This window comes from Aedes aegypti, chromosome 3 (genome assembly GCF_002204515.2).
Source record: "Aedes aegypti strain LVP_AGWG chromosome 3, AaegL5.0 Primary Assembly, whole genome shotgun sequence".
Lineage (NCBI taxonomy): Eukaryota > Metazoa > Arthropoda > Insecta > Diptera > Culicidae > Aedes > Aedes aegypti.
This window is the reverse complement of record NC_035109.1, coordinates 211,081,551-211,104,166: the sequence shown is the minus strand read 5'-3', so window position 1 is coordinate 211,104,166 and position 22,616 is coordinate 211,081,551. Positions and strand designations below refer to the sequence as shown.

Sequence of the window (22,616 nt, the reverse complement as noted above, 5' to 3'; positions counted from 1 at the left end):
GTTAAGTAAAAATAATGTTAAATACTAGTGCTCCCGTTAAACTTCGTTTTGCCATCAAGTAGGCTGCTGAAACATGGCATGCAATCTCCCATACAAAACGACAGATTAGTTTTCAATTTTTTTCCACTTATTCCAGAGAATTTTCCAAATTGTTTCCTTCACTCGAACACGTCGGAACATTTGACCAATGCAACAGTGAAATAATCGTATAAGTCTATTAGCCCGTTCTTAAGTTGATTATAGAACGAAGCCATACCTCAATTTTTCATGAGCACAAGATTTGAGAACCAAACAGCGCTCCGCGTTCAAAATTTATCCCATTGGTCAATGCGAACTGTTGTCAGATTCTCCAGTCTTATGCATTTGAAAATTCGAAGTTTGGCTTCGTTTTATAATCACCTTAAGCCATTTCGTGACACACAAACACCATTCCATTTTTATTTATACAGAAGTTCATCAAAAACACATGAGTGTACAAAATCTAGAACAAGCAACATTAACATTGTTGGTATAAGACTCCTAATTAACCTTTTAGTCTTCATGTAGGGAAGGGGTTCATGTCTGCTCAAAAATCAAGATCCCAGATGGTAACGTGCGTGACGTGGAAACCAGTATCAAAAGTTCTCCCAAATTCTCAGCCCTTTACCCTCTTCCTCGATGCCAACTTATTATATGGAGATTCCAAAATTTTCTACAGATTGCTTAGTTTAGCTGGATCTCTTCCCCTATTCCTTGGAACCGGATTTAATCAATGGCTGTTTGCTACAATTTGTGCAATGCTATCGAGTTTGAGTGATATCACGTCTCTTGCCGTTGCCCATACTTTCATGAGTTTATTTCCAAGTGCATCCCTTATAAAAAAATGAACATATATAGGATCGTCCATTAATCGCGTAAGAAGTTATGGGTGGAGGGCTGGGGGTCATAGGATATCTTACGTTTCAAACAAATTATTTTTTATTTTCATACAGAGAAAGAGAGAGAGAATTTGAGAATCCAGCGTAGCGCGATCAGTAAGTGGAATACAAACATCAGTGTTGCCGCTCGGCGGCCAGTGAGAGAAACTGAATGTTCGAAAGGTTGTTGTCTGTACTTTTTGCTGCTGGCGCCAACTGTTGGCGATTAAGCTCGAAGGGAACAGTCGTTACCCTATTGATTAGTGGATAAGAAGAAGTCAAACCCGGGGGACGGACCTGGTGTAGTGGTTTCGAAGAAAATTTGAATATTTGTGCTTGCTGTTTCAAAGAATTATAATTTATATTTTTAAAACAAGTACTAACATCTAAGCTATCGATTGCAGTTGATAGATTGCCAAAAAAATTATTTAGAATGGATATATAATTTTTCATATAATCGAAAGTCGGTTTTCTGTTTTGGGGCAACTTTAACGTTATATGGAAATTTCTTACTTAGAATAAAAAAATGATGCCAGTTTGTGAAAATGCTTTTCGCTAAAAGATTTGATACTATATTCAAGTTCTATGATAACTAGGCTATCAAAGTAAAGTGACCAAGTATTCAAAACTACAAATAGTGATCGTATATCAGATTGTTTGTAAGCGTATCGAATATGCTAAAATCGTGTCAATTTTAAATATTCGTATATAAAGACTCAAATGTTCTCGATTAAAATGAAAATTGCTTTTACATGAAGTGTGATAATAATATGCTTTAGTTTTGCATTTGTTTTGCTTAACCGATCAACAGAAATTGTGATATTTCGTATAGTATGTGGTGGGTAACGCACTATCAAAATTGCCCGCATTATCAAAGATACACCGTTTTACGGTAAAACTAAATCAAGCAGATCTTTTTTTTCATCAAGTTTTCTGTACGAGAACTATTTTTTTAACCATGCTAAAGAGGTGTCTGGGTTCGATTCCCGGTCGAATGGAATTACGAAATGACTTCCCTGGACATAGAGTATCGTCGTACCTGCCACACGATATACGAATGCGAAAATAGCAACTATGGCAAAGAAAGCTCTCAGTTAATAACTGTGGAAGTGCTCATAAGAACACTAAGCTGAGAAGCAGGCTCTGCCCAGTGAGGACGTAATGCCAAGAAGAAAAAGAAGGAAAAATTATTCAATATTGGCAGATAGCGATACATTAAGTTTAATCGTGGAAACATTATTCCATAATTTGTTTCGTTAATGTAGCAGTTAATTAACTACATTCCAGTAGCTGTTCACATTTCACCGTTGCCTTCTTCAATGCATGCACGATTGGTAAGTCCCACATTGTGTATCCATTTGCGGCAAACATGTATCAATGACCACAAGTTCGGCCCACAGGGCTCACCGTACATGTAACAGCCATATGCATCCCGAGGGATTAGAAGGTCTGGGCGGCTCTGAGCGAAAATATATCACCATGTAGGTACATGTTTACTCATCTCTCGGTCGGTGCAACTCGCCCGCACTGTTCTGGCGGAAAATTAAGGCACCAAAGTTAAAGGTAAAGTCTTGGTTATGTCAAAAATTGGTAACATGTATGGCGATGATGTCGAAACTGTTGCTTAGCTGCAAAGTTGTGCGTACGTGCAGAAATTGATATGATTCGAAGAAGTTCCCAGTAGATTAGACTTCAATTAAATGGTACCGTAATCCGGGGTAACATTGATCAGTTTTTAGGATATTTCTAAAATATTTAATTCAAAAATGCAAATGTTCTTAGTTTTATATTTTTAAAACAAGTACTGCCACCCATAGCTCGTGACTACATACTGTATTTTGTTTTTTGAAAGATTTAAGCATGTTTACAACAATGTTTTATGTGATTTTTTCATTTAGCTGATATGGGGTAACATTGATCATCCATGTAAACAACGTTCGGTAATATTGAAAATGTCGTTACTTACTTAAATCATGGCCCCTGAAGCCGAATATGATGTCCAAACGATTACATCTCATTTACTTTTTGAGTTAATTTAAAATTAAAAACACCTCAAACTGCGAAATACGCCTAAAGGTAGGCAATTTCCTAAGGGAATTTTACATTCTTAACAGTAATTCGTCAATGTTGCCTAATTAAACATACTTATAAAAGTTTTGATAGCTGAATCGTTTTGGGCGATGCCATTTTTAGTGAGAACCGCATTTTCCTTGCTCATATCGCTTGCAGAACCTATGTGAGACATGAATCTTCGGTAGTGTCATCCTTAACCATTGAAATCATTGTTTTGCAAACTTGACAAATTTACGCATAAAGTTAACGCAATTTTTGAAAAAATCTTAATTTTTAATCGCTTATTAATATAAGAATGAGAAGCAACATTCATGCTTTGGAAATGTTTCATCAATAAATGATGATACCAACTTTTTACGAGATGAGTCATTCCGATCAATGTTACCCCGCTGATCAATGATACCCCGGATTACGGTACCACTGATTCCAATCAGGTTAACTTGAGTCTCCTGTGAATCGATTCTTTGCTCTCTTGTATGATTTCTAACTTGTTGATATTAACAATTACATGCAAATTACCGACGATAATGAGGATAAACAAAGGTTCATTTATCGCTCGCATACCATGGGCAATTACGATCGGCATTAATTAAGAGTTTATGGTAGCCATACATTAAACAACATTCCTGTGCGTTATTATTCATAATAGCATAGCATGCACCAAATTTGGGGGTCTTCATTGGCATTGTGGTAATGTCCGCGACTACAGAGCAAAGTCACGTTGGAGGTGTCTGGGTTCGATACTTGGCCGGTCCAGGATCTCTTCGTAATGGCATAACTGCGTTGACTTCCCTGTGTGAACAGTAGGGTAAAAACTACTTCATTTTGGCAGGGGTGTTGTTCTCGGCCAAATTGTCAGAAAAAAGAAGCATTCATTACGATACATTTTATGGCCAAGATTTCAGTAGCTTTGAAAAACTTCTTACCGAAATTAATCAAAATTGCCAAGAAAAGGATTCGGCTCCCTATCTTCATGACTGCCACTCGATAAACGAATGCGAAAGTGGCAACTCCGACAAAGAAAGTTCTCAGTCAATAACAGTGAAAGCGTTCATTGAACACTTAATTGAGAAACAGGTTCTATTCAGGTGGAGACGTAATATTGAAAAGAAGAAGAAAGAGCATCAAAATTTCTGGCGAAATGATAATCCTATCAAAGATGGATGCACGCACACTATTAACCTTCTAATACCCAACCCCGCCTTGAGACGCACATTTCAAGCGTGTGCTAGAATAAGGGCGTAAGTTGCATGATCGCTTTCTCTTCATCGATCCTCTCTTCTGTTAATAAAGACGACAAGAAGCAAGTTTGTCATCATTGTTTCTCCTCAGTACGCAAGATTGGCTGCCAAGTGGTCTGAAGAGATAAAATGTTAACAAACTTGCTTCTTTTCACTTTTATTCACGGAAGAGAGGATCGATGAAGAGAAATCGATCATGCGACTTACGCCCTTATTCTAGCACACGCTTGTTTATATTTTTACACAACCAAGCTATCAAAGAAGTAGAGCTTGGCGGTATTACATTTATTCTAAAACTGTTTTTTTTCCGTTAGTAACACGGAAAATAAAATTTTTGTCATCAAAATATTCAAAAGTTCATATTTTTAAAAGTAATGTAAAACATCAAATTATTATTATTGTCAAAAATCGGAAACCAGTAAAGGCTCCAAGAAAAAATAGAAAAGAATAGGAATGTTCAAAAATAAAAATTAGGAAAATCAAAAAACAAAATTCATAAATTCGCGGATAAAAATATATCATTGCTCAAAACGTGTTCAGATCAATTTAAGTTAGCGAAAAATGGTATTTAGGGAAAGTGTACCAGTTATGAACATAGTGGTTCAAAATTTGGCAATATGTGAAAAATTGGTAACTTTCACATTGAAAATATTCTGGATTGTTTTAACATCAAGATATATCTTAAATCTAACTACATCAACACACACAAATTTTCAAAATTTGAAGACTTTGAAGTAAACATGTATGGCGAAATAGGGAACCACTATGTCCATAACTGGTACACCTACCCTAGATCACAAATAAAAAAATGGTATTAGATGGTTAACATGAGCAATGCTTTTAAAGAAATGTAATGAGTCCAAATAGTAAGGCAAATGCTACTGACAGATCTTCTTGAGAAATTACGACTTCTTATTAGATAAATCCTCCATCATGGGTCTGATGAGCTGTTTTTCCAAAGACACCTACATGTTAACGCTTCCAGTGTCTAATTTTTCCTTTGAAAGAAGCGCCACACTAGACAGTGGACTACCATGCAATGCCCAGTGGTACTGTCAGGATACATTCCTCACGAGTTTTCTGGCATGAAGTGGGAATCGAACCCACACTACCTAGCACGATGCGGCCAAATTGATGGTAACACTAACCGCACAGATACGAAGCCAACAAAGCTTGTTTAAAAAAAAACTTGATTACATATAAAAACTGGGGAAAACCAATTCTGAAACACGCCGTCTCTATTCGGCGTGGAGACTCATAAGCCTAATATCTTCCTGTAACTACCTCATGTTAATACTACCGGGAACTGAGGGCTTGTTGGTGCCACTACGCCATTCGCTTCCGTGCACTCCCTGCATGATCCTGCTGCGGTGTGTCTCTATTATATTCTTGAGGCTTGCATTATCGCTGTGATGTGTAACTCTGCGACAAGTTGCTGTTTATTTGTGCTTCCCGATATCTCCGGTTTACCAGTTGGATGACGAAATTGATGCAACGGTTCCGAATGAACGAAAGCTTCGGGTTCACTGGTGCGTCCCACGACTCAAGTTACGTATACGCTACGTACTTTTCGGAATAGTCTCCGACGATGGATCCATCTTACTCCGATGAAGTTTCCCAGTGGTGGAAGATCTCCTATACCGAAGCCATCCGGGCAGATGAGTGTGTCAGGTTTTGCTACGAATATTTTAGTTCAATATCATGGCAAAAAAAAATCAAGAAAAAATCAACTTGCGGAAATTACTTATTGCGTAGTATAGTAGTATAGTGCGACCAAGACGAAGCAAACCAAGATTCAATCGTGTTAGAATGAGTTGAGAGAGCCGTAACATCAGCTTGCAGACAAACAAATATAAGAGAACTACTGAGATTGGAAAATACGGTAAGTTCGCGTTATAAGGATCGCCACCCTCCACTTATATTGTAAAGCGAATTGGGAGGACCGCTTGTGAAAAGATTGGTAGCGAGTTGAGAAGACGACAGACATCAGTAAATAGGGTAAGAGTGCGTTGTGAAGACCGCCACCTTAAACTAACAGTGTAAAATAAAGAGTTGGGAGCACCGCTTTTAAATTTATTAACAGCGAGTTGAGAGGACCGCTGAGCTCGTAGTGCGTATTGTGAAGACCAACACATTTTATGTATATTGTAATGTTATCAGTATTGTTAAAATAGGGTAAGTTTGCGTTTTGAGGACCGCCATATATGATTTATATTGGAGTACACAGTGAGTTGAGAGGACCGCTTACAAGTAAATTGATGGCAAGTTGAGAGGACCGTTAATAGCGAACAATAGGGTAGGAAGAACCACCTTGAACAAATAGTGGAGTGCACAGCCAGTTGAGAAGACTGCTTGTGCATGTTAATTTTTTTTGTCTAGGTCTAGAATGCGATCAGAGCTCAGTTTGGAGGCTGCAAGCATTTGCACGGTGAAAAACAACTGTACACAACAACTTACACACAAAAAAAAAAACAACTTTGTGGAATACTGTCTCCACAGGGAGCAAAGTAAATTCACATGGCTAGTTTATGCTCCTTGTCAGAGTGAAGTACTGCAGGATGTACCTGTTTCAGTGAAATAAGTGGGCTTCGTAGCCGTGCGGTTAGTGTCACCGAGGCATTTAGCCGCATCGTGCTAAGGAGTGTGGGTTCGATTCCCGCCTCAGACCGAAAAACTTTTCGAGAGGAATGTTTTCCGACTGTGTCACTGGGCGTTGCATGCTGGTCCGTTGTCTAGTGTGGTGCTTCCTTCAAAGGGCAAATAGCCCACTGGAAGCATTAACGTCGTGTAGTGTCTTTTTTAACATTTGAAGTGTAATGTGATGTAAAGATCACCTATCAGTTACAAAGCATATAAGAGTATGAGTGTATAAGAGATTGTTTAAACCATTTATTTACGTCAGTGGGAGTCTTCACAGCCACCATGCCATTGTTTTTCTTTAGGCATTGGCTTCGTATCAGAGGACTTTGCATCACCTAAAAAGGCGTGATTATGGTTTGGTGCTGTGAAGTCAATAAATGGTATTAAAAGTATTATGAGTGGTGTTCTTCACGTCTAGTGTGATCACCGCACAATAACGGCTGCCTATATTTTTTTGATTCTGAGCTGTCTCCATGGTTTGGTCGTTTGTCCGAACGCCATTAGACTGAATGCCATTTGGCCGAAAGGGTCATTTGGCCAAATGCCATTTGGCCGAAATTAAAAACAATAGTGGACTACAGTCACCATACATTCGTAATTAATTTCAAAGAACTGATTCAGCTTATTTTTAAAAGAAGGATAAATCATCGGTGATATTCAAATAATTAGCTCTTTAGTGAAACGCTTACTGCTGTTAGAAGAACATCCTACATGTAAGCAATTATTCACTTCTCTGCTAGCAGTAATAGCTGTCAGCAGAGGTTTTTGCATTGCATCTGTAGTCAGCTTTTGACAGCAACTAAATAGGTTTATGACTTTTTCGTAATTCTGCTGGATCGGGTTGCTTAGTTCCTTCGAATCATACTAAATGAAATATTTCATAGTTCTAGCGACCACAAATTTTGGCTTCATCTTTTCACAACGGAGAAAGAGTGAGCTTCTTTTACGTAAATGTTCACCGAGTCACTAAACGCAAGCAATAGTGCAGAGTTCAGTTCACACGTTGCTATCTTAAACTTAGAGGAGAATGACATCTCACCCAATTTACCACCCTTACTGAATTAATATTTTTAATAGGACACTTTATGAACGTATTAAAATCCTCAATTCCAATAACTATGAAAAATACTACTCCTAAAAGAACAGCTTATGCGCAAAAGAAGGAAACATCTTTTAGAAAATTTAAGCAAGTGTAATCCAAATAATCGTTTTATCAGTATAACTACAAAGAACAGTCAATGATTTCAAAATGGTAATCTTCCCAATAGAAATATAAGCTAAATTATTGCCGATAGTGATGGAACCAGTATAACTCGAAAGAATGTTGAAAAGAAGGGAAAATTTCTGATGATATCATTAAAGACACTTGAAACCCTAGCGAACCTAGATGCGAATTAACCTGCGGCTTAGAGTCTTGTCCTGAATTAACGGGTCAATTTTATCGTTCTCTTGGAGCACTTATATAGTGACAAACATGACGTCCCGTCACATCATACAAATCAACAAATTAATTAGTTATTGAGCCACATTCAGCGTTGAGGCTTGATTTTTTGATTTTTTGTTCGTAATTCGGCCTAACGGCATTCGGCCAAACGACCCGTTCGGCCAGACGGCATTCGGCCAAATGGCGTTCGGCCAAACGGTATTCGGCCAAACGGCGTTCGGTCAAATGGCCGGACACCGTTTACCCGGCTTTGGCAGCTGCACCAACTTTTGTCGCTTCCAGGAGTCTGAAAAGTTGCCATAGTCAATGCAGTTCACAGTGCGGTCCTGAACATATCGAGGTTCTCGAGGATCGCTGTTTTCAGAGCCAGATTTGGGATTCCATCTGGTCCTAGGGTTCAAAGTGATGTGCTCAAGTCTAATCGCTTCGACGAGCATGTTCTTCTTGAAGTCCGCCGTTTTCCACCTTCGTGCATCTGTCTGAATTGCGCAATAAACTGGCTGAAACCTGCCCCGATGCGGTACCAGATAATCTGGTCACTGTCGGTATACTCTTCACACACTCTCCAGTTCATGTGTCTTGCTAGCCCCAGGCTGCAGAAAGTGAGGTCGATTATGGACTCTCTGCCTTCCCGACGGTACCTTAAAACGGGGTAACTTTGATAATGCGGGTAATTTTGATAGTGCGAGACCCACAACATACTAAACGAAATAACGAAGTTTCTGATAATCAGTTTAGCAAAACGAATGCAAAAGTAAAGAGTATTAGTATGAAACTTTATGTCAAACTATTTCCATTGGAATCAAGTGCATTTGAGGATTTATATGCAAATAATAAAAATTTACAAGATATTAGCATTTTTGCAACGCTCACAAACAATCTGTTCTACGATCACTATTAGATGAAGTCATAATGAGTTCGTCACTTATCCTTGACAGCCTAGTTATAGTAGAACATGAATTCGGTCTCAAATCTCTTTGCGAAAATCATTTTTACAAACTGGGACCATTTTTGTAATCTAAGTCAGAAATTTCCATATAGCGTTAAACGCCTAGAGGTATGCAACGCCCTATAAATTTTCCGTAGTTCATTTAATTTTGTTCGATTTATACTCCATTATCAAAGTTACCCCAAAACCGAAAACCGACTTTCGATTATATGAAAAATAATTTTTCCATTCAGAATAAATCTATTGGCAATCTATCAAGTGCAATCGATAGCTAGGATGTTAGTACTTGTTTTAAAAATATAAATTGTAATTCTTTGTAACAGCATTTGTAACATCTAGCTTTGCTGACATGTTTGCAGACGCTTGTTTAAGGTGAAGATGTATCCGTGCTCTTGAAAATTTGAACTTTTGCTTCGATTCATCTTCACCTTGAAGGCCGGACATCTTGGGCCTCCTGTGACGTGTTTGTTGTCCTCGTTTTGGGTACAGATCAGACATTTCAGTGTTTTTTGGCACCTTATGGCCTTCTTCTCCACACCTTCAACACCGTTTACTTCTGTCTGGGCAATTTGTATGGTATGTATGGTAATGTATATATTAGAGTGGTTCAAAAATCGATTTTGCTCTACACCGCTAATTCGATTCTAGATCAAATTCTGAGTGTACTCCCAAAATTTGAGCTCATTTGGATGAAAACTGAGACTGCACAAGCCCTTTAAAGTTTATATGGGAATTACTATGGGAAAAGCAACCAATTCATTCAATCGGCCATAGTGTTTGCTCATTTGCTCTTGGAGATTAGAACTACGTTGATACTGTGAGATACATTTATCAGCTACAACTTTGCCGAGACCGTTTTCAAATCGGACGCCTGCTGCACCTGGCGCGAAAGATAGCACGCTCAAATCGTGGCTACTATAGTTTACTGCATATATCCAGTGATGCCTGCAGAGCAGCCCGAAAATTATAGCAAAAGTTTAGCAACTCGTTCAAAAATCAATAACTAATTACTGGGGCGTCCGATGTAAAAACGGTCTTCGGCAAAGTTGTAGCTGATTATTGTATGTCACAGTATCAACGTAGTTCTAATCTCCAAGAGCACATGGGCAAACACTATGACCGATTGAATGAATTGATTGCTTTCCCCATAGTAATTCCCATATAAACTTTAAAGGGCTTGTGCAATCTCAGTGTTCATCCAAATTTGCTCATATTCTGGGAAGACACTCAGAGTTTGATCTAGAATCGAATTAAGGTGAAGATTAATCGAAGCCAAACCTCAAATTTTCAAGAGCACAAATCTGGAGAACCGAATACCCGTTTGAGCTGAAAACTTAATCGATTGGTCACCACCAGCGAGTGAACAATCGATTAAGTTTTCAGCTTAAACGGATATTTGGTTCTCTAGATTCGTGCTCTTGAAAATTTGAGGTTTGGCTTCGATTCACCTTCACCTTAACGGTGTCGAGCAAAAACGATTTTTTAAACCACTCTTCATATTCATATTGAGACCTGAATGATTTAGCGCTTTTATGTATACATATATCGGTTCTGATCTGTTCATTGTTTTGTATGAACTACGGTAAAATAATAAAATAAAATAAATAATTTTTTATATGGGTCGTCTATTTTCCCTGAAACCCTCTTCCTGCATCTGAGTGCGTGACGTAATTTATAGACGACCAATCACCTGAAGTTTTTTTTTCTACTTCTCCACATTATAATACGTCCAATAGCATGAAAACATATTTGATTAATCTCAAAATTAACTTTATTGAACAGTTAGATGTACGCAACACACATTCAATAGTTTTGTTTGGATCCCCCCTTATTTTTGTGGTGAGATTCGGGAATACAGCTATAAATAACAAATACGGAGTTGAGTTCCAATTATCCCAAGGCATCTCGGGCGTTAACGAATTAATAAGCTTTAGACAAAGTTAGAGAACAGTTTGGTCAAGGTGGCACACTTGCCCCAAAGTCCGTTATGTTGTCTGTAACCGACTTTTCATATGGGGATCGTCCGTTCCCATACAAAGTTTTTTGAAAGTTCCTTATACAAAGTGTGACATAGTGCGGAGGGAATTAAAATAGTCTAATTGAGTTCATTTGTAAAAGAAAACTTCTGATGTAAGTTTCAATAATTGTAATACCCTTCCATCAACAAACGATGAAATCTATCCAAGAATCAACAACAAAAACGGAAATTCTAACTGCAGTAACTGCAGTAACGAATTTCCAGATATGGGATCTTGAAAATTCAAGCTGTGGCTTCGATTCCTCCTCACCTTAAATAATATAAAATACTTTTTTAAGGGGAAGATGAATCAAAGCCATCATCGTATGTCACCATATTCTCACTAACAATATCAATAGTAAAATTTTCGTTCAAGTTTACTTCAATATTGATTTAATTTAATAAAGTTTCCAATACAATCGAAAGTCAACTGCTTTCACATAGAAGTCTCCAATACAGCAACTGCTAATGTTTCCATCCATTTAATTTAATTGCAGGAACAAACTTGTTTCCCACTGGAACTGCATCCATCAGCGAGAGGATGGCCTCGGAGAAATAACATCCATGGCATATTGTTGAAAAGTTAACACAGCACCGAGGACGATTTTCGGTGGTCCAAAACATCATCCCATATGCCATATGGTGCAGCATCCGTCCTTTCCAGAGTCGTTTTAAAACATTGCCCGGCAGTCAGCAAGCAACATTGAACCGAGCAGAACCAAGCTGATTACCGACTGAACGGTAGCTTTTCGCCGCCCCTTAACAGGAAGCTGCTTGTTATTAAAACTAAAACAGGATTGAAAACATTAGCGTTGCAGTAAATAACGAACACGCTCGGTGCATCATTACGACCGGAACGCAAAGGATACATATTCAAAGAAGGCAGAGCAGAGCAGGTTTCGATTCCAGGTCGCCCTGCTTGATACGAAAGCCTCGTGATGAGAACCAAATTCACCCGGGCACTTTTACTGGAGTGTAAGTAAAATAGATTAAAATACCGAGTGAAGGATAGTCAAGTTTTTAACTGGATTTTCTACTAACTTATCTCCGTAAATATTAATTCTGTCTTGTCTTCCCTCGTGGTCTTCGCAGCACAGTTTTTGCTTTTTGCGCTTCTGATGTAGTGTGGTGCGACTAGGATAAAGTTTTGCATAGAAAATACTACAAAGTTGTCAGGATCTTTCCCTTGTTTCACTTTTATGCGTCTCACTTGGTTGCACCACTCACTACTGGCTGCTGCACTTGGATGCACTGCTCCGCAAGTTGGTAGCCGAAGAAGTCTGGAAGGAATGATGCATGACTTGCTCAATTAAGTACAAAACGAAACTGTTTTTATCTGAAAGAGTAGCCGAAGTCTGAGTTGCTTCATAAGTTCTACAAAAGAAACCTTAGAAACGTACCGTTTTGTGTTGAACACTCAAGCAAAAGTTTAAATTACCTCAGAATTCTGTCATATTTTGCTTGCAAAGTGAGCAAAAACTTACAGTAGCGATAACTTGATGTTCATGAGGTTGTTGGCTCCTAGATAAAGATAATAACTCAATTGGATCCTGGTTTCAATCCCTTTGGAAATTATCCAAAATATTGAGAAAGCCTTACTTATTGCGAAAAATCTCAACAACTTGCTATGGAATTTGAAAGCGCGCACAATTTTGATTTAGGACTGTCTCATTCACAGATTCTGGTGACCTGAAGTATTCCGACGAAGTTTGCGTCATTAAGTGCTTGATGTGAAAATCTACGTGACATACAATAGATAAATCTATAAAATTCACTTGAGCCCCGAAGAATTGGAAAATGTATTAGCCATACACAAAAATTGGATTTGAACGTTGGAATTAAGATCCATATAGTTTCATAGTGCAGCTCAACTTTTAAATTCAAAATCGATTAAAACTTATTGTTGAAAAGTCAGCAAATAGCTGTAATGGACAAGGTGTTGACATCCTCCACACCCGAATACCATCAATCTATCGTTCCAAACTAGTAATAAAAAAAGTTACACTACTGTTGACAATGCCACTGTTGCTAGAACTAGAATGAATAACGACACAACTGACACTATCGGAGATAGTAAATGAATGAGGTGAAAGCGAAGGAAAAACCAAACTTAAAATGAATCATCCAAATCCCTAATGACACCAACGGTTTACCGACTGATGTTGGAAGTTGTCTGTAGAGGGTAAGCAACGAGCACAATAAGTCTTTTCGACGCTTGCGACAGTTTTTTTTCGTTCAAGTTTTTTATTTTCTTGTTTTTGTCATTTTGTTTGATCGGGACCCAGCAGTTGATAGCGAAATGCTCAGCTTCCTAGGCAAACACGAAAGGGTTGGCTGGCGAAACCGGATTAAAAGTTTCCTTTCAGTATTATTTTCCTGGGAAACAGTGCTGGGTCGGTGAAGATGATTCAAAGTCAGAGACATTTATCATTTAGTGAAACTCTGTCAAAGTGCGGTGAGCTGTCTTCGGTTATGGATGGGAGAAAAGCAGCATGCACTGTTTCATACCGTGTTTTCCTTTGCATCACCTAAGGGATGAAACGCAGAAGTTATTTCTTATTTGTGGAGATTAAAACGCTGCTCCACAGAGCGTTCCAACAGATTATACCGAGGATTGCATTCGAAAACAATTTATCATTATTCTCAGGGTATTGCAGGAACTTTGAAGATGGTGGCATTTAGTCACGCAACATTACTGGAGTGAGAAAACAAGATAAGCAAAGTTAGTTAAGAGATTATGATTACCTCCAGACCTGGCTGAGATGCCTGGGAATCCTCATTAAAACACATACCTACATGAAAAACGCAAACAAGGTCTCTTAAGAAGTTTGATTTTTATTTGCAAACGAAAAATAAGATACATGTTACCAAATGCTGAATACTAAGAAGATCAGCGCATCAGGTGTTGTTCCAAAATCATTGGTTTAATAACATAATCTGGATCCGGAATAAAATATGTCCGGATTTGTTTTGCACCGCTATCAATGCGATTTTTGAAAGTTATGTTTCTATCTAGAATGGTTCGTAGATACTAAATTTCATCTGACCAAGTTATTTTAACCCCTCTCATCGTCCGAGTGCCAGAGAAAGACTCTAATCTTAAATGCGCACTACGGCCCTCCAAACGTTCAGGGGCAATGGTCCTCCGGAAATCTAGGGGGTTGGTGTCCCTGCAAGCCAATCGTTAAAATACCCCTGTTTGCAACTCAGATAAATCACCAAATCCCGTTGATGATCCCCTCGTTGCAACATAGATGGCACAGAGTATGCGTAATCATCCAAATAGGTTGCGCACAGAATCATCCTCAGAAGAAGAGCCGGATCAAAACAAATAGCTCGAAGGAGCGAGAAATTGCTCTCCGAAATAATGCATTCCGCATCAATGACGTCACTCGTATGCCTAGGTTTAGAATTATATAGTTTTAAAATAGTTTTTCCCAACGTCGGCACCCAGCTCGGTTGTAGCTAATAATTATCATTTTAAACTCTTGACGCGACATAGATAAATGTTGTTTGTGTACTAGAATAAATGTGTTTGCCCAATAAATGTGTAGATAATTATGTACCAAAATTTTGTGGAATAAATAGTGTAAATGTGCGTAATTTGAAGTGTCCCAAGTGAATAACCGGAGAGAAATCCACCCAAGACTATTGGAAGACAGTATCCAATCCAACGAAGAACTTGTCCGCCCAGGAATTCCCACCGGTTAACCCACAAGGCTCCTAATACAGTCCACTCACTCGGAAGGAAAAGGACCAGCTCCCAAACATTGGTCCTTCGAACCGGATTCATCGGAAGGATAGTGATCTTCAAAACGCCATTACACACTTCCCGAAAGGTACGTTGGCGCCATAGACCAGAATCGCCATCATAAAACAGCAATAATATTGGACAAAAGTGCACTCACCGTTTTGGAGAAGAAGATTTTGCGAGCGACCATCCCACCATTCAGTTTCTTCAACCACAACGCAGCCGGACCATCAAATTCCAATTGGAAATCGCAACTTCGATCACCATTCTGTTGTGATACCAACACCGTGGAAAGGTTCAATCAGGCTAATTGCCTTGGTTCATCCAGCTGCTAATTCATTACCCCGTGTTCGAATCGACCATAATTAAATTCGATTCCACCCGAAATTCATCGCACTTTCAACCCAATTCAACCGGGATTTCTGTTGATTCACCATATAAACACTATCACCGATCGAGAGGGGGAATTGCTTGCACTTTTTTCACCGGTAAACGCGCCGATCAAAGCAGCCAAAACACCACCGACGAGAACTAAACCGAGACTGTCGTTTTCTACTGATCCCGACGGCAAACGTGTGGACTGGACTGGACGGAGAGCAATAAAATCAACACCACCAACGGCGTTCAACACAGCGCGCGACCGGACCATTGGTGACGACGAACTGCTTGTTTGTACAGGTCAGTGTTTTTGTATTACACCAATGTATATGTCTTGTCGAAGCGGGAGTAGATAGCTTACTACAAACATAAAATTTTCTCTCGTGACTGTGGATGTGTCCAACATATTTTCGTGGAAGCATAACCGAGGGGCCCGCTGATGCGATTTTCGATTGATGTTTTCACTATTGCGGAAATACAGTTTTGTGAACCGTGATATTCCGGCACACTGTTATTTGGATCATTTGAAGCGCACATACTGATTTCTCAGGTTAGTTAGAACAGTATATGCCTTGCCGAAGTTGGACACCACAGATTACTACATAATTGCTTCTACTTTCGTGTGATATTTCTGGACGTTTGAGGGATCTATCGATACAAGTCTCCAACCAAATAAATTACCAACCGGTTAGGATCTGCTTGAGGTGCATACCTGTAGAGAGGGTACAAAATCCTGTTTTTCCAGGTAAATATAGAACAGCTCTACAGTGTATGTCTAGCCGAAGCTAGGAATTAGCAGAATATTACACCTACGTTTTTTGTATTCGAACCCTCTGTCCAAGCGCGAGTGTGAAGATGCCAGCGACGACGTCCACCGCTAAGAAAACTCCAGCCATGAGGACCCTGAAAACAACGCTGCGGTCGCTCCTCAACATGTTTCAGGACATTTGTGGGTTTGTCGATAAGTTGAGTGTAGTGACAAGTGCGAGTCAGGTGACGGTGCGACTAGAGAAATTAGATGAATTGTGGGAGAAGGTGAACGATGTGATCCTGGACATCGAGACCCACGAGGACTTCACCGAGGAGGATGAGATCTACACCACGCAGCGCTCCGAGTTCGGCAGCAAGTATTATGATATGAAGTCACTGCTGCTGGACAAAATAAAGGAACTTGAGGAACCCCCAGCTTTAAACCAATCCATTCGCAGTCTGGATACATCGCAACAGCCGACCATGGAGCACGTGCGATTGCCGCAAATCAAGTTGCAGACTTTCGACGGCAACATTGACGAGTGGCTGAGCTTCCGCGACTTGTATACGTCGCTCATACACTGGAAAGCCGACTTACCAGATGTGGAGAAATTCCATTATCTGAAAGGGTGCTTGGCAGGCGAAGCAAAGGCTCTGGTGGACCCACTGGCAATAACAAGGGCCAACTATCAGATCGCATGGGACACACTCACCAAGCGATACAACGACAGCAAGCAGTTGAAGCGGAGGCAGGTGCAAGCACTCTTCAAGCTCCCGAAGCTGACTAAGGAGTCGGCTCCCGATTTGCAATCCCTGCTGGAAGGATTTGAACGAACGATTCAAACCTTGGATCAGTTAGTTCAACCCGCCGATTATAAGGATCTACTGCTTATGGACATCCTGTGCACTCGCCTAGATCCAGCCACAAGGAGGAGCTGGGAGGAATTTTCATCGATGAAGGAGCAGGACAGCGTCAAGGATCTGACCGAATTCCTCCAACGTAGAGTCAAGGTTCTGGGATCCCTACCTACGAAATCGTCTGAGTTGAAGCCAGAGCTTCCAGTGTTGAAGAGGAAATCATCCAACCTACACTCCAGCTACAATACAGTTCAGTCAACAGTGGGACGCTGTGTAGCATGCTCGGAAACCCACCTGCTTTACCAATGCCCGACTTTCCAACAGATGTCCACAACCGACCGCGACAAGGTGTTGCGAAACAACGCTCTCTGCAGGAACTGTTTTAGGCGCGGACATCGAGCGATTGATTGTCCCTCTCGTTTTGTGTGTCGGAACTGCAGGGGCAAACACCACACTTTGGTTTGTTTCCGACCGTCTTCCAATGAGAACAGAAATGGATCCCCGATCGAGCGAACTGCAGCAGTGGGCAGCAGTATCCAATCACCAGGGAGGTCGAAGATTCCCCAAGGAACACCTACCCTGGTATCCTCCAACGTATCCTGCAACCGTACATCGTCGGTGCTTCTAGCAACAGCTATCGTTTTAGTGGAAGGTGAGGATGGAACTCTAGTTCCGGCCAGAGCACTTTTGGAATCCGGATCAGAGTGTAACTTCATGACGGATCGCTTCGCGCAACAGTTGAGGGTTCAACGGCAACGATCAGAGGTTTCAGTGTTTGGAATCGGGCAAGCCAGCACGAAGGTGAAGCAAAAGGTCGCAGTTATAATAAAATCGAGGAATTCCGGATTCTCGAGAAGGATGGAGTTCCTGTTACTGCCAAGGGTGACAGCGAATCTGCCAATAGCCAATGTGGACATGGCTGGATGGGAAATCCCGGCCGGCGTGGAATTGGCAGACCCAGCCTTTTTCACATCCAAGACTGTCGACTTAGTGCTAGGAATCCAGCACTTTTTCACCTTTTTCAATACCGGAAATGAAGTCCTGCTAGGAGAAGGTCTACCCACTCTGAATGAGTCGGTGTTTGGATGGGTAGTGTCCGGATGTGTGGACGGATCACACGAAAACCATCGCATAACATGCAATATGGCGATTGGATTGGAGGAGCTACTGATAAGATTTTGGTCCTGCGAAGAGATCGATTCACTCAATAATTATTCCCCGGATGAAGTGCGCTGTGAGTAACAGTATGTTCAATCGGTTCGAAGAGGTTCGGACGGTCGATACGTAGTCGCACTACCAAAGGATGAAGTCGTTTTTGGAAGGCTTGGCGAGTCAAGGGATATCGCTTACCGACGGTTTCAAAGCCTGGAACGTAGATTACTGAAGGATTCAGCACTGCGTAACCAATACAACCAGTTTATGGAGGAATACCTAGAGCTAGGTCATATGCGCAAGGTGGATGTGTATTCGGAAGGGCACAACAAGACTCGTTGTTACCTACCCCATCATCCAGTAGTGAAGGAGGAAAGCACCACAACTAAGGTTCGAGTGGTGTTTGACGCGTCGTGTAAAACGTCAACAGGGACGTCACTTAACGATACGTTACTGGCGGGACCGGTTATTCAGGATGATCTTCGGTCAATAATCTTACGGAGCCGAACAAAGCAGATCATGGTGATTGCGGACGTCGAGAAGATGTTCCGGCAAATTGGAATAAGAGAGGAAGACGCATCACTTCAAAGCATCCTATGGCGCACGGATCCCAGTGAAGAAATTAGTACATATGAGTTGACGACGGTCACGTACGGTACAAAACCTGCCCCATTCCTCGCTACCAGGACACTGAAGCAGCTTGCTTTGGATGAGCAAGCCGACTACCCAATAGACGACGTTCTAAGTGGTGCGGACAATCCGGAAGCAGCATTGGAGCTGCGAACCCAGCTAGACGAGATGACCCGAAAAGGCGGATTCCGGCTGAGGAAATGGGCTTCCAATTGTCCATTGGTATTGCAGGGTATACCAGAAGAAGATCTCGCTGTAGTGAGAAAAGAAGGAGTCCAACTAGATCCCGATCCAGCGGTGCGAACCCTAGGACTAGTGTGGCATCCGACGGCAGATGTCTTGAAATTCCGGTTCAAGATACCCGAAATTGGCACGGTGGAGAAATTGACGAAGCGAAGAGTCTTGTCGATCATCGTGACGCTCTTTGACCCTCTGGGTCTGATTGGACCGGTAATAACGACAGCGAAGATATTTATGCAGCTATTATGGTGTTTGGAAGACGATAAAGGGAAGAAGTTGGATTGGGACTACCCACTACCACCAGTGGTCGACACCGAATGGCGAAGTTTTCACGCGCAGCTGCCTCAGCTAAACAAGTTAGCGATTGAAAGATGTGTGGTCAAACCGAAGGCAGTCATCGTAGAACTGCATCTCTTTTCGGATGCGTCCGTGCAAGCATACGGCGCTTGCGCCTACATGAGAAGTGTGGATTCTTCCGGAGCCGTAGGAGTAGTATTATTAACAGCTAAATCGAAGGTAGCACCGTTGAAGTGCCAATCCATCCCACGATTGGAATTGTGTGGAGCCTTGATGGCGGCGCAGCTTTCTGAAAAGGTTCTGGAAGCCATCAAAATGGATGTAGAAGTGTTCTTCTGGACAGATTCCACCTGCGTTCTGCAGTGGATTAAGGCGATCCCCTCGACATGGACGACTTTCGTGGCCAATCGTGTGGCGAAGATCCAAGGACTATCGGAAAACCGGACTTGGCGTCATGTTCCTGGAAGTCAAAACCCAGCCGACCTCATTTCACGTGGTGTGAAACCCGACCAAATCCAAGGCTGTAGTTTGTGGTGGGAAGGCCCACCTTGGCTTCGAACCGATCCGGAGTTCTGGCCAACACAATCAGCCGTTCCGATAATCGAAGATGTGGAGAAGGAAGGTCGTCGAACGGTAGCACACTGTTCGAACCAGCAAGAGGATTTTGGAAGCTGGTATGTGAAGAAATTTCCGAACTTCTCCGATATGGTGAGGCGTACAGCATACTGGCTGCGATTGATGGACATTTTGAGGAAGGTTGAACCTAGCAAGCGACGGTGCGGTTTTCTCCAAACGGAAGAGTTACGTGAGGCCGAACGTGTGATCATTTGGCACGTGCAGCAGGAAACGTTTCAAGAGGAGTGGAAGTCGCTTTCATCAGGTGGTACAGTAGCGAGAAGTTCGCCGTTACGATGGTTCCATCCACAGGTGGCACAGGATCTTATTCGTGTTGGAGGGCGATTAGGAAATTCATCCGAGAGCGAAGATACTAAGCATCCGATTGTTCTTCCAGCTAGACATCCGTTCACCAAGAAACTATTGGAACATTACCATCGAAAATTGCTTCATGCAGGACCCCAACTCCTGTTGGGCACCGTTAGATTGCAGTATTGGCCGTTGGGCGGCCGAAGTGTGGCAAGAGACATAGTTCATCAATGCAATCGGTGCTTTAGAGTGAAACCGAAATCAGTACAGCAGTTCATGGGAGAACTTCCAGCGGCCCGTGTGACGGTGTCGCGCCCATTCTCTAGCACCGGCGTTGATTACTTTGGTCCGGTATATGTCCGTCTAGCACCCCGCAGAACCGCTGTAAAGGCTTACGTAGCCGTATTCGTGTGCATGTGCACCAAGGCCGTTCACCTAGAATTGGTTACAGACTTGACTACGGACCGTTTTCTCCAAGCGTTGCGCAGATTCGTTGGTAGACGTGGAAGGTGTTCTGAGATGTATTCAGATAATGGTACCAACTTTGTCGGCGCCCGTAACCAACTGAAACAACTATTCGAACTGTTAAAGGACAAGGAACATCAAGAAAAGATTGCGAAGGAATGTACCAAAGAAGGCATCCAGTGGCGCTTCAACCCTCCAAGTGCACCACACTTCGGCGGCCTTTGGGAGGCTGCAGTACGTTCTGCCAAGTACCACTTACTTCGAGTGCTTGGAGATCAGGTGTTGTCTTTCGAAGACATGTCCACATTATTAGTGCAAATCGAAGCCTGTTTGAACTCGAGACCGTTGACAGCCATGTCAGACGATCCAAATGATTTGGAACCCCTAACCCCTGGACATTTCTTGACCGGAGCCTCGTTGCAACAACTTCCGGATCCGGATTACACATCGGCTCCATTTAACCGGCTGACGCAATGGCAAGTAGTGCAGAAGAAGTTGCAAGAATTCTGGAAAAGATGGCGGTTGGAGTATTTGTCACAACTACAAGGAAGAACGAAGCGTTGGCGACCAGCAGTCCCAATATCTGTTGGCCAGTTAGTCGTCATTCGTGAAGACAACGTGCCACCCATCCGGTGGAAAATGGGACGGATACTCGAGCTACACCCTGGAGATGACGGAGTAGTTAGAATTGTTACATTGAAGACAGCAACGGGAAGCTTGGATAGAGCTGTTGAAAAATTGTGTATCCTTCCATCATCTGTTGAAGAAGTTGAAGATATTATCGAAAGGTAAAGACAGGCCGTCCATCAGCGCACGAGAGATTTTCTTTCTTTTCAGAAATCCAGCAATTTCAGGGCGGGCGGGAATGTTTGCAACTCAGATAAATCACCAAATCCCGTTGATGATCCCCTCGTTGCAACATAGATGGCACAGAGTATGCGTAATCATCCAAATAGGTTGCGCACAGAATCATCCTCAGAAGAAGAGCCGGATCAAAACAAATAACTCGAAGGAGCGAGAAATTGCTCTCCGAAATAATGCATTCCGCATCAATGACGTCACTCGTATGCCTAGGTTTAGAATTATATAGTTTTAAAATAGTTTTTCCCAACGTCGGCACCCAGCTCGGTTGTAGCTAATAATTATCATTTTAAACTCTTGACGCGACATAGATAAATGTTGTTTGTGTACTAGAATAAATGTGTTTGCCCAATAAATGTGTAGATAATTATGTACCAAAATTTTGTGGAATAAATAGTGTAAATGTGCGTAATTTGAAGTGTCCCAAGTGAATAACCGGAGAGAAATCCACCCAAGACTATTGGAAGACAGTATCCAATCCAACGAAGAACTTGTCCGCCCAGGAATTCCCACCGGTTAACCCACAAGGCTCCTAATACAGTCCACTCACTCGGAAGGAAAAGGACCAGCTCCCAAACAACCCCAATACAGGAACGTCAACGAGAGAATATGGACCAGAACAATCGGCAAAAACCACAGCGACAGAAATGGACTAGCGATTGGAAAACTCGGTACCGTAATCCGGGGGCAAATTGATCACTTTTTTACAACTTATGGTTGTGTTACCCTTGGGAATTCAAATATTGTCAAATAAATTTCGACAAAATCAGTACTCCATTGATCTTTATCAGTTTATGTAATCGACTTTTTATGAAATAATATTTAACATATCATAAAAATAGTTTTAATATCAAAAAATAAAATGAAACACTGGGGCGAAATTGCAAATGTAGGCAATTTCCCTTGAAATGAGCTCACTTTTTTAGAATAAACGGTTTTATGAGCAAAAAACTATACCTGCTATGCTGTATGATATCAAAAATGAGATCAGTAGTTCATATTTAAGCTTACGCAACATTTTAAATACTCAAAGTTGACATGTACGCATAC

At 41.4% G+C, this 22,616-nt stretch overlaps 2 protein-coding genes across 4 annotated transcripts in view; one reads left to right on the top strand and one right to left on the bottom strand.

Annotated features, from left to right (window-relative positions):
• LOC5572135 overlaps nucleotides 1–22,616 on the bottom strand; it is a 457,258-nt gene that overhangs the window by 309,515 nt on the left and 125,127 nt on the right. The gene's annotated exons all lie outside the window — the stretch shown is intronic.
• The window catches only part of LOC110677827 (glycine-rich cell wall structural protein 1.8-like), a 123,488-nt gene that overhangs the window by 65,210 nt on the left and 35,662 nt on the right, over nucleotides 1–22,616 (top strand). Inside the window, exon 2 of the mRNA XM_021849405.1 lies at nucleotides 11,758–12,235. Coding sequence (XP_021705097.1) covers nucleotides 12,199–12,235 — 37 coding nt within the window. The 5' untranslated portion in view covers nucleotides 11,758–12,198. The remainder of the gene's footprint in view (nucleotides 1–11,757; nucleotides 12,236–22,616) is intronic.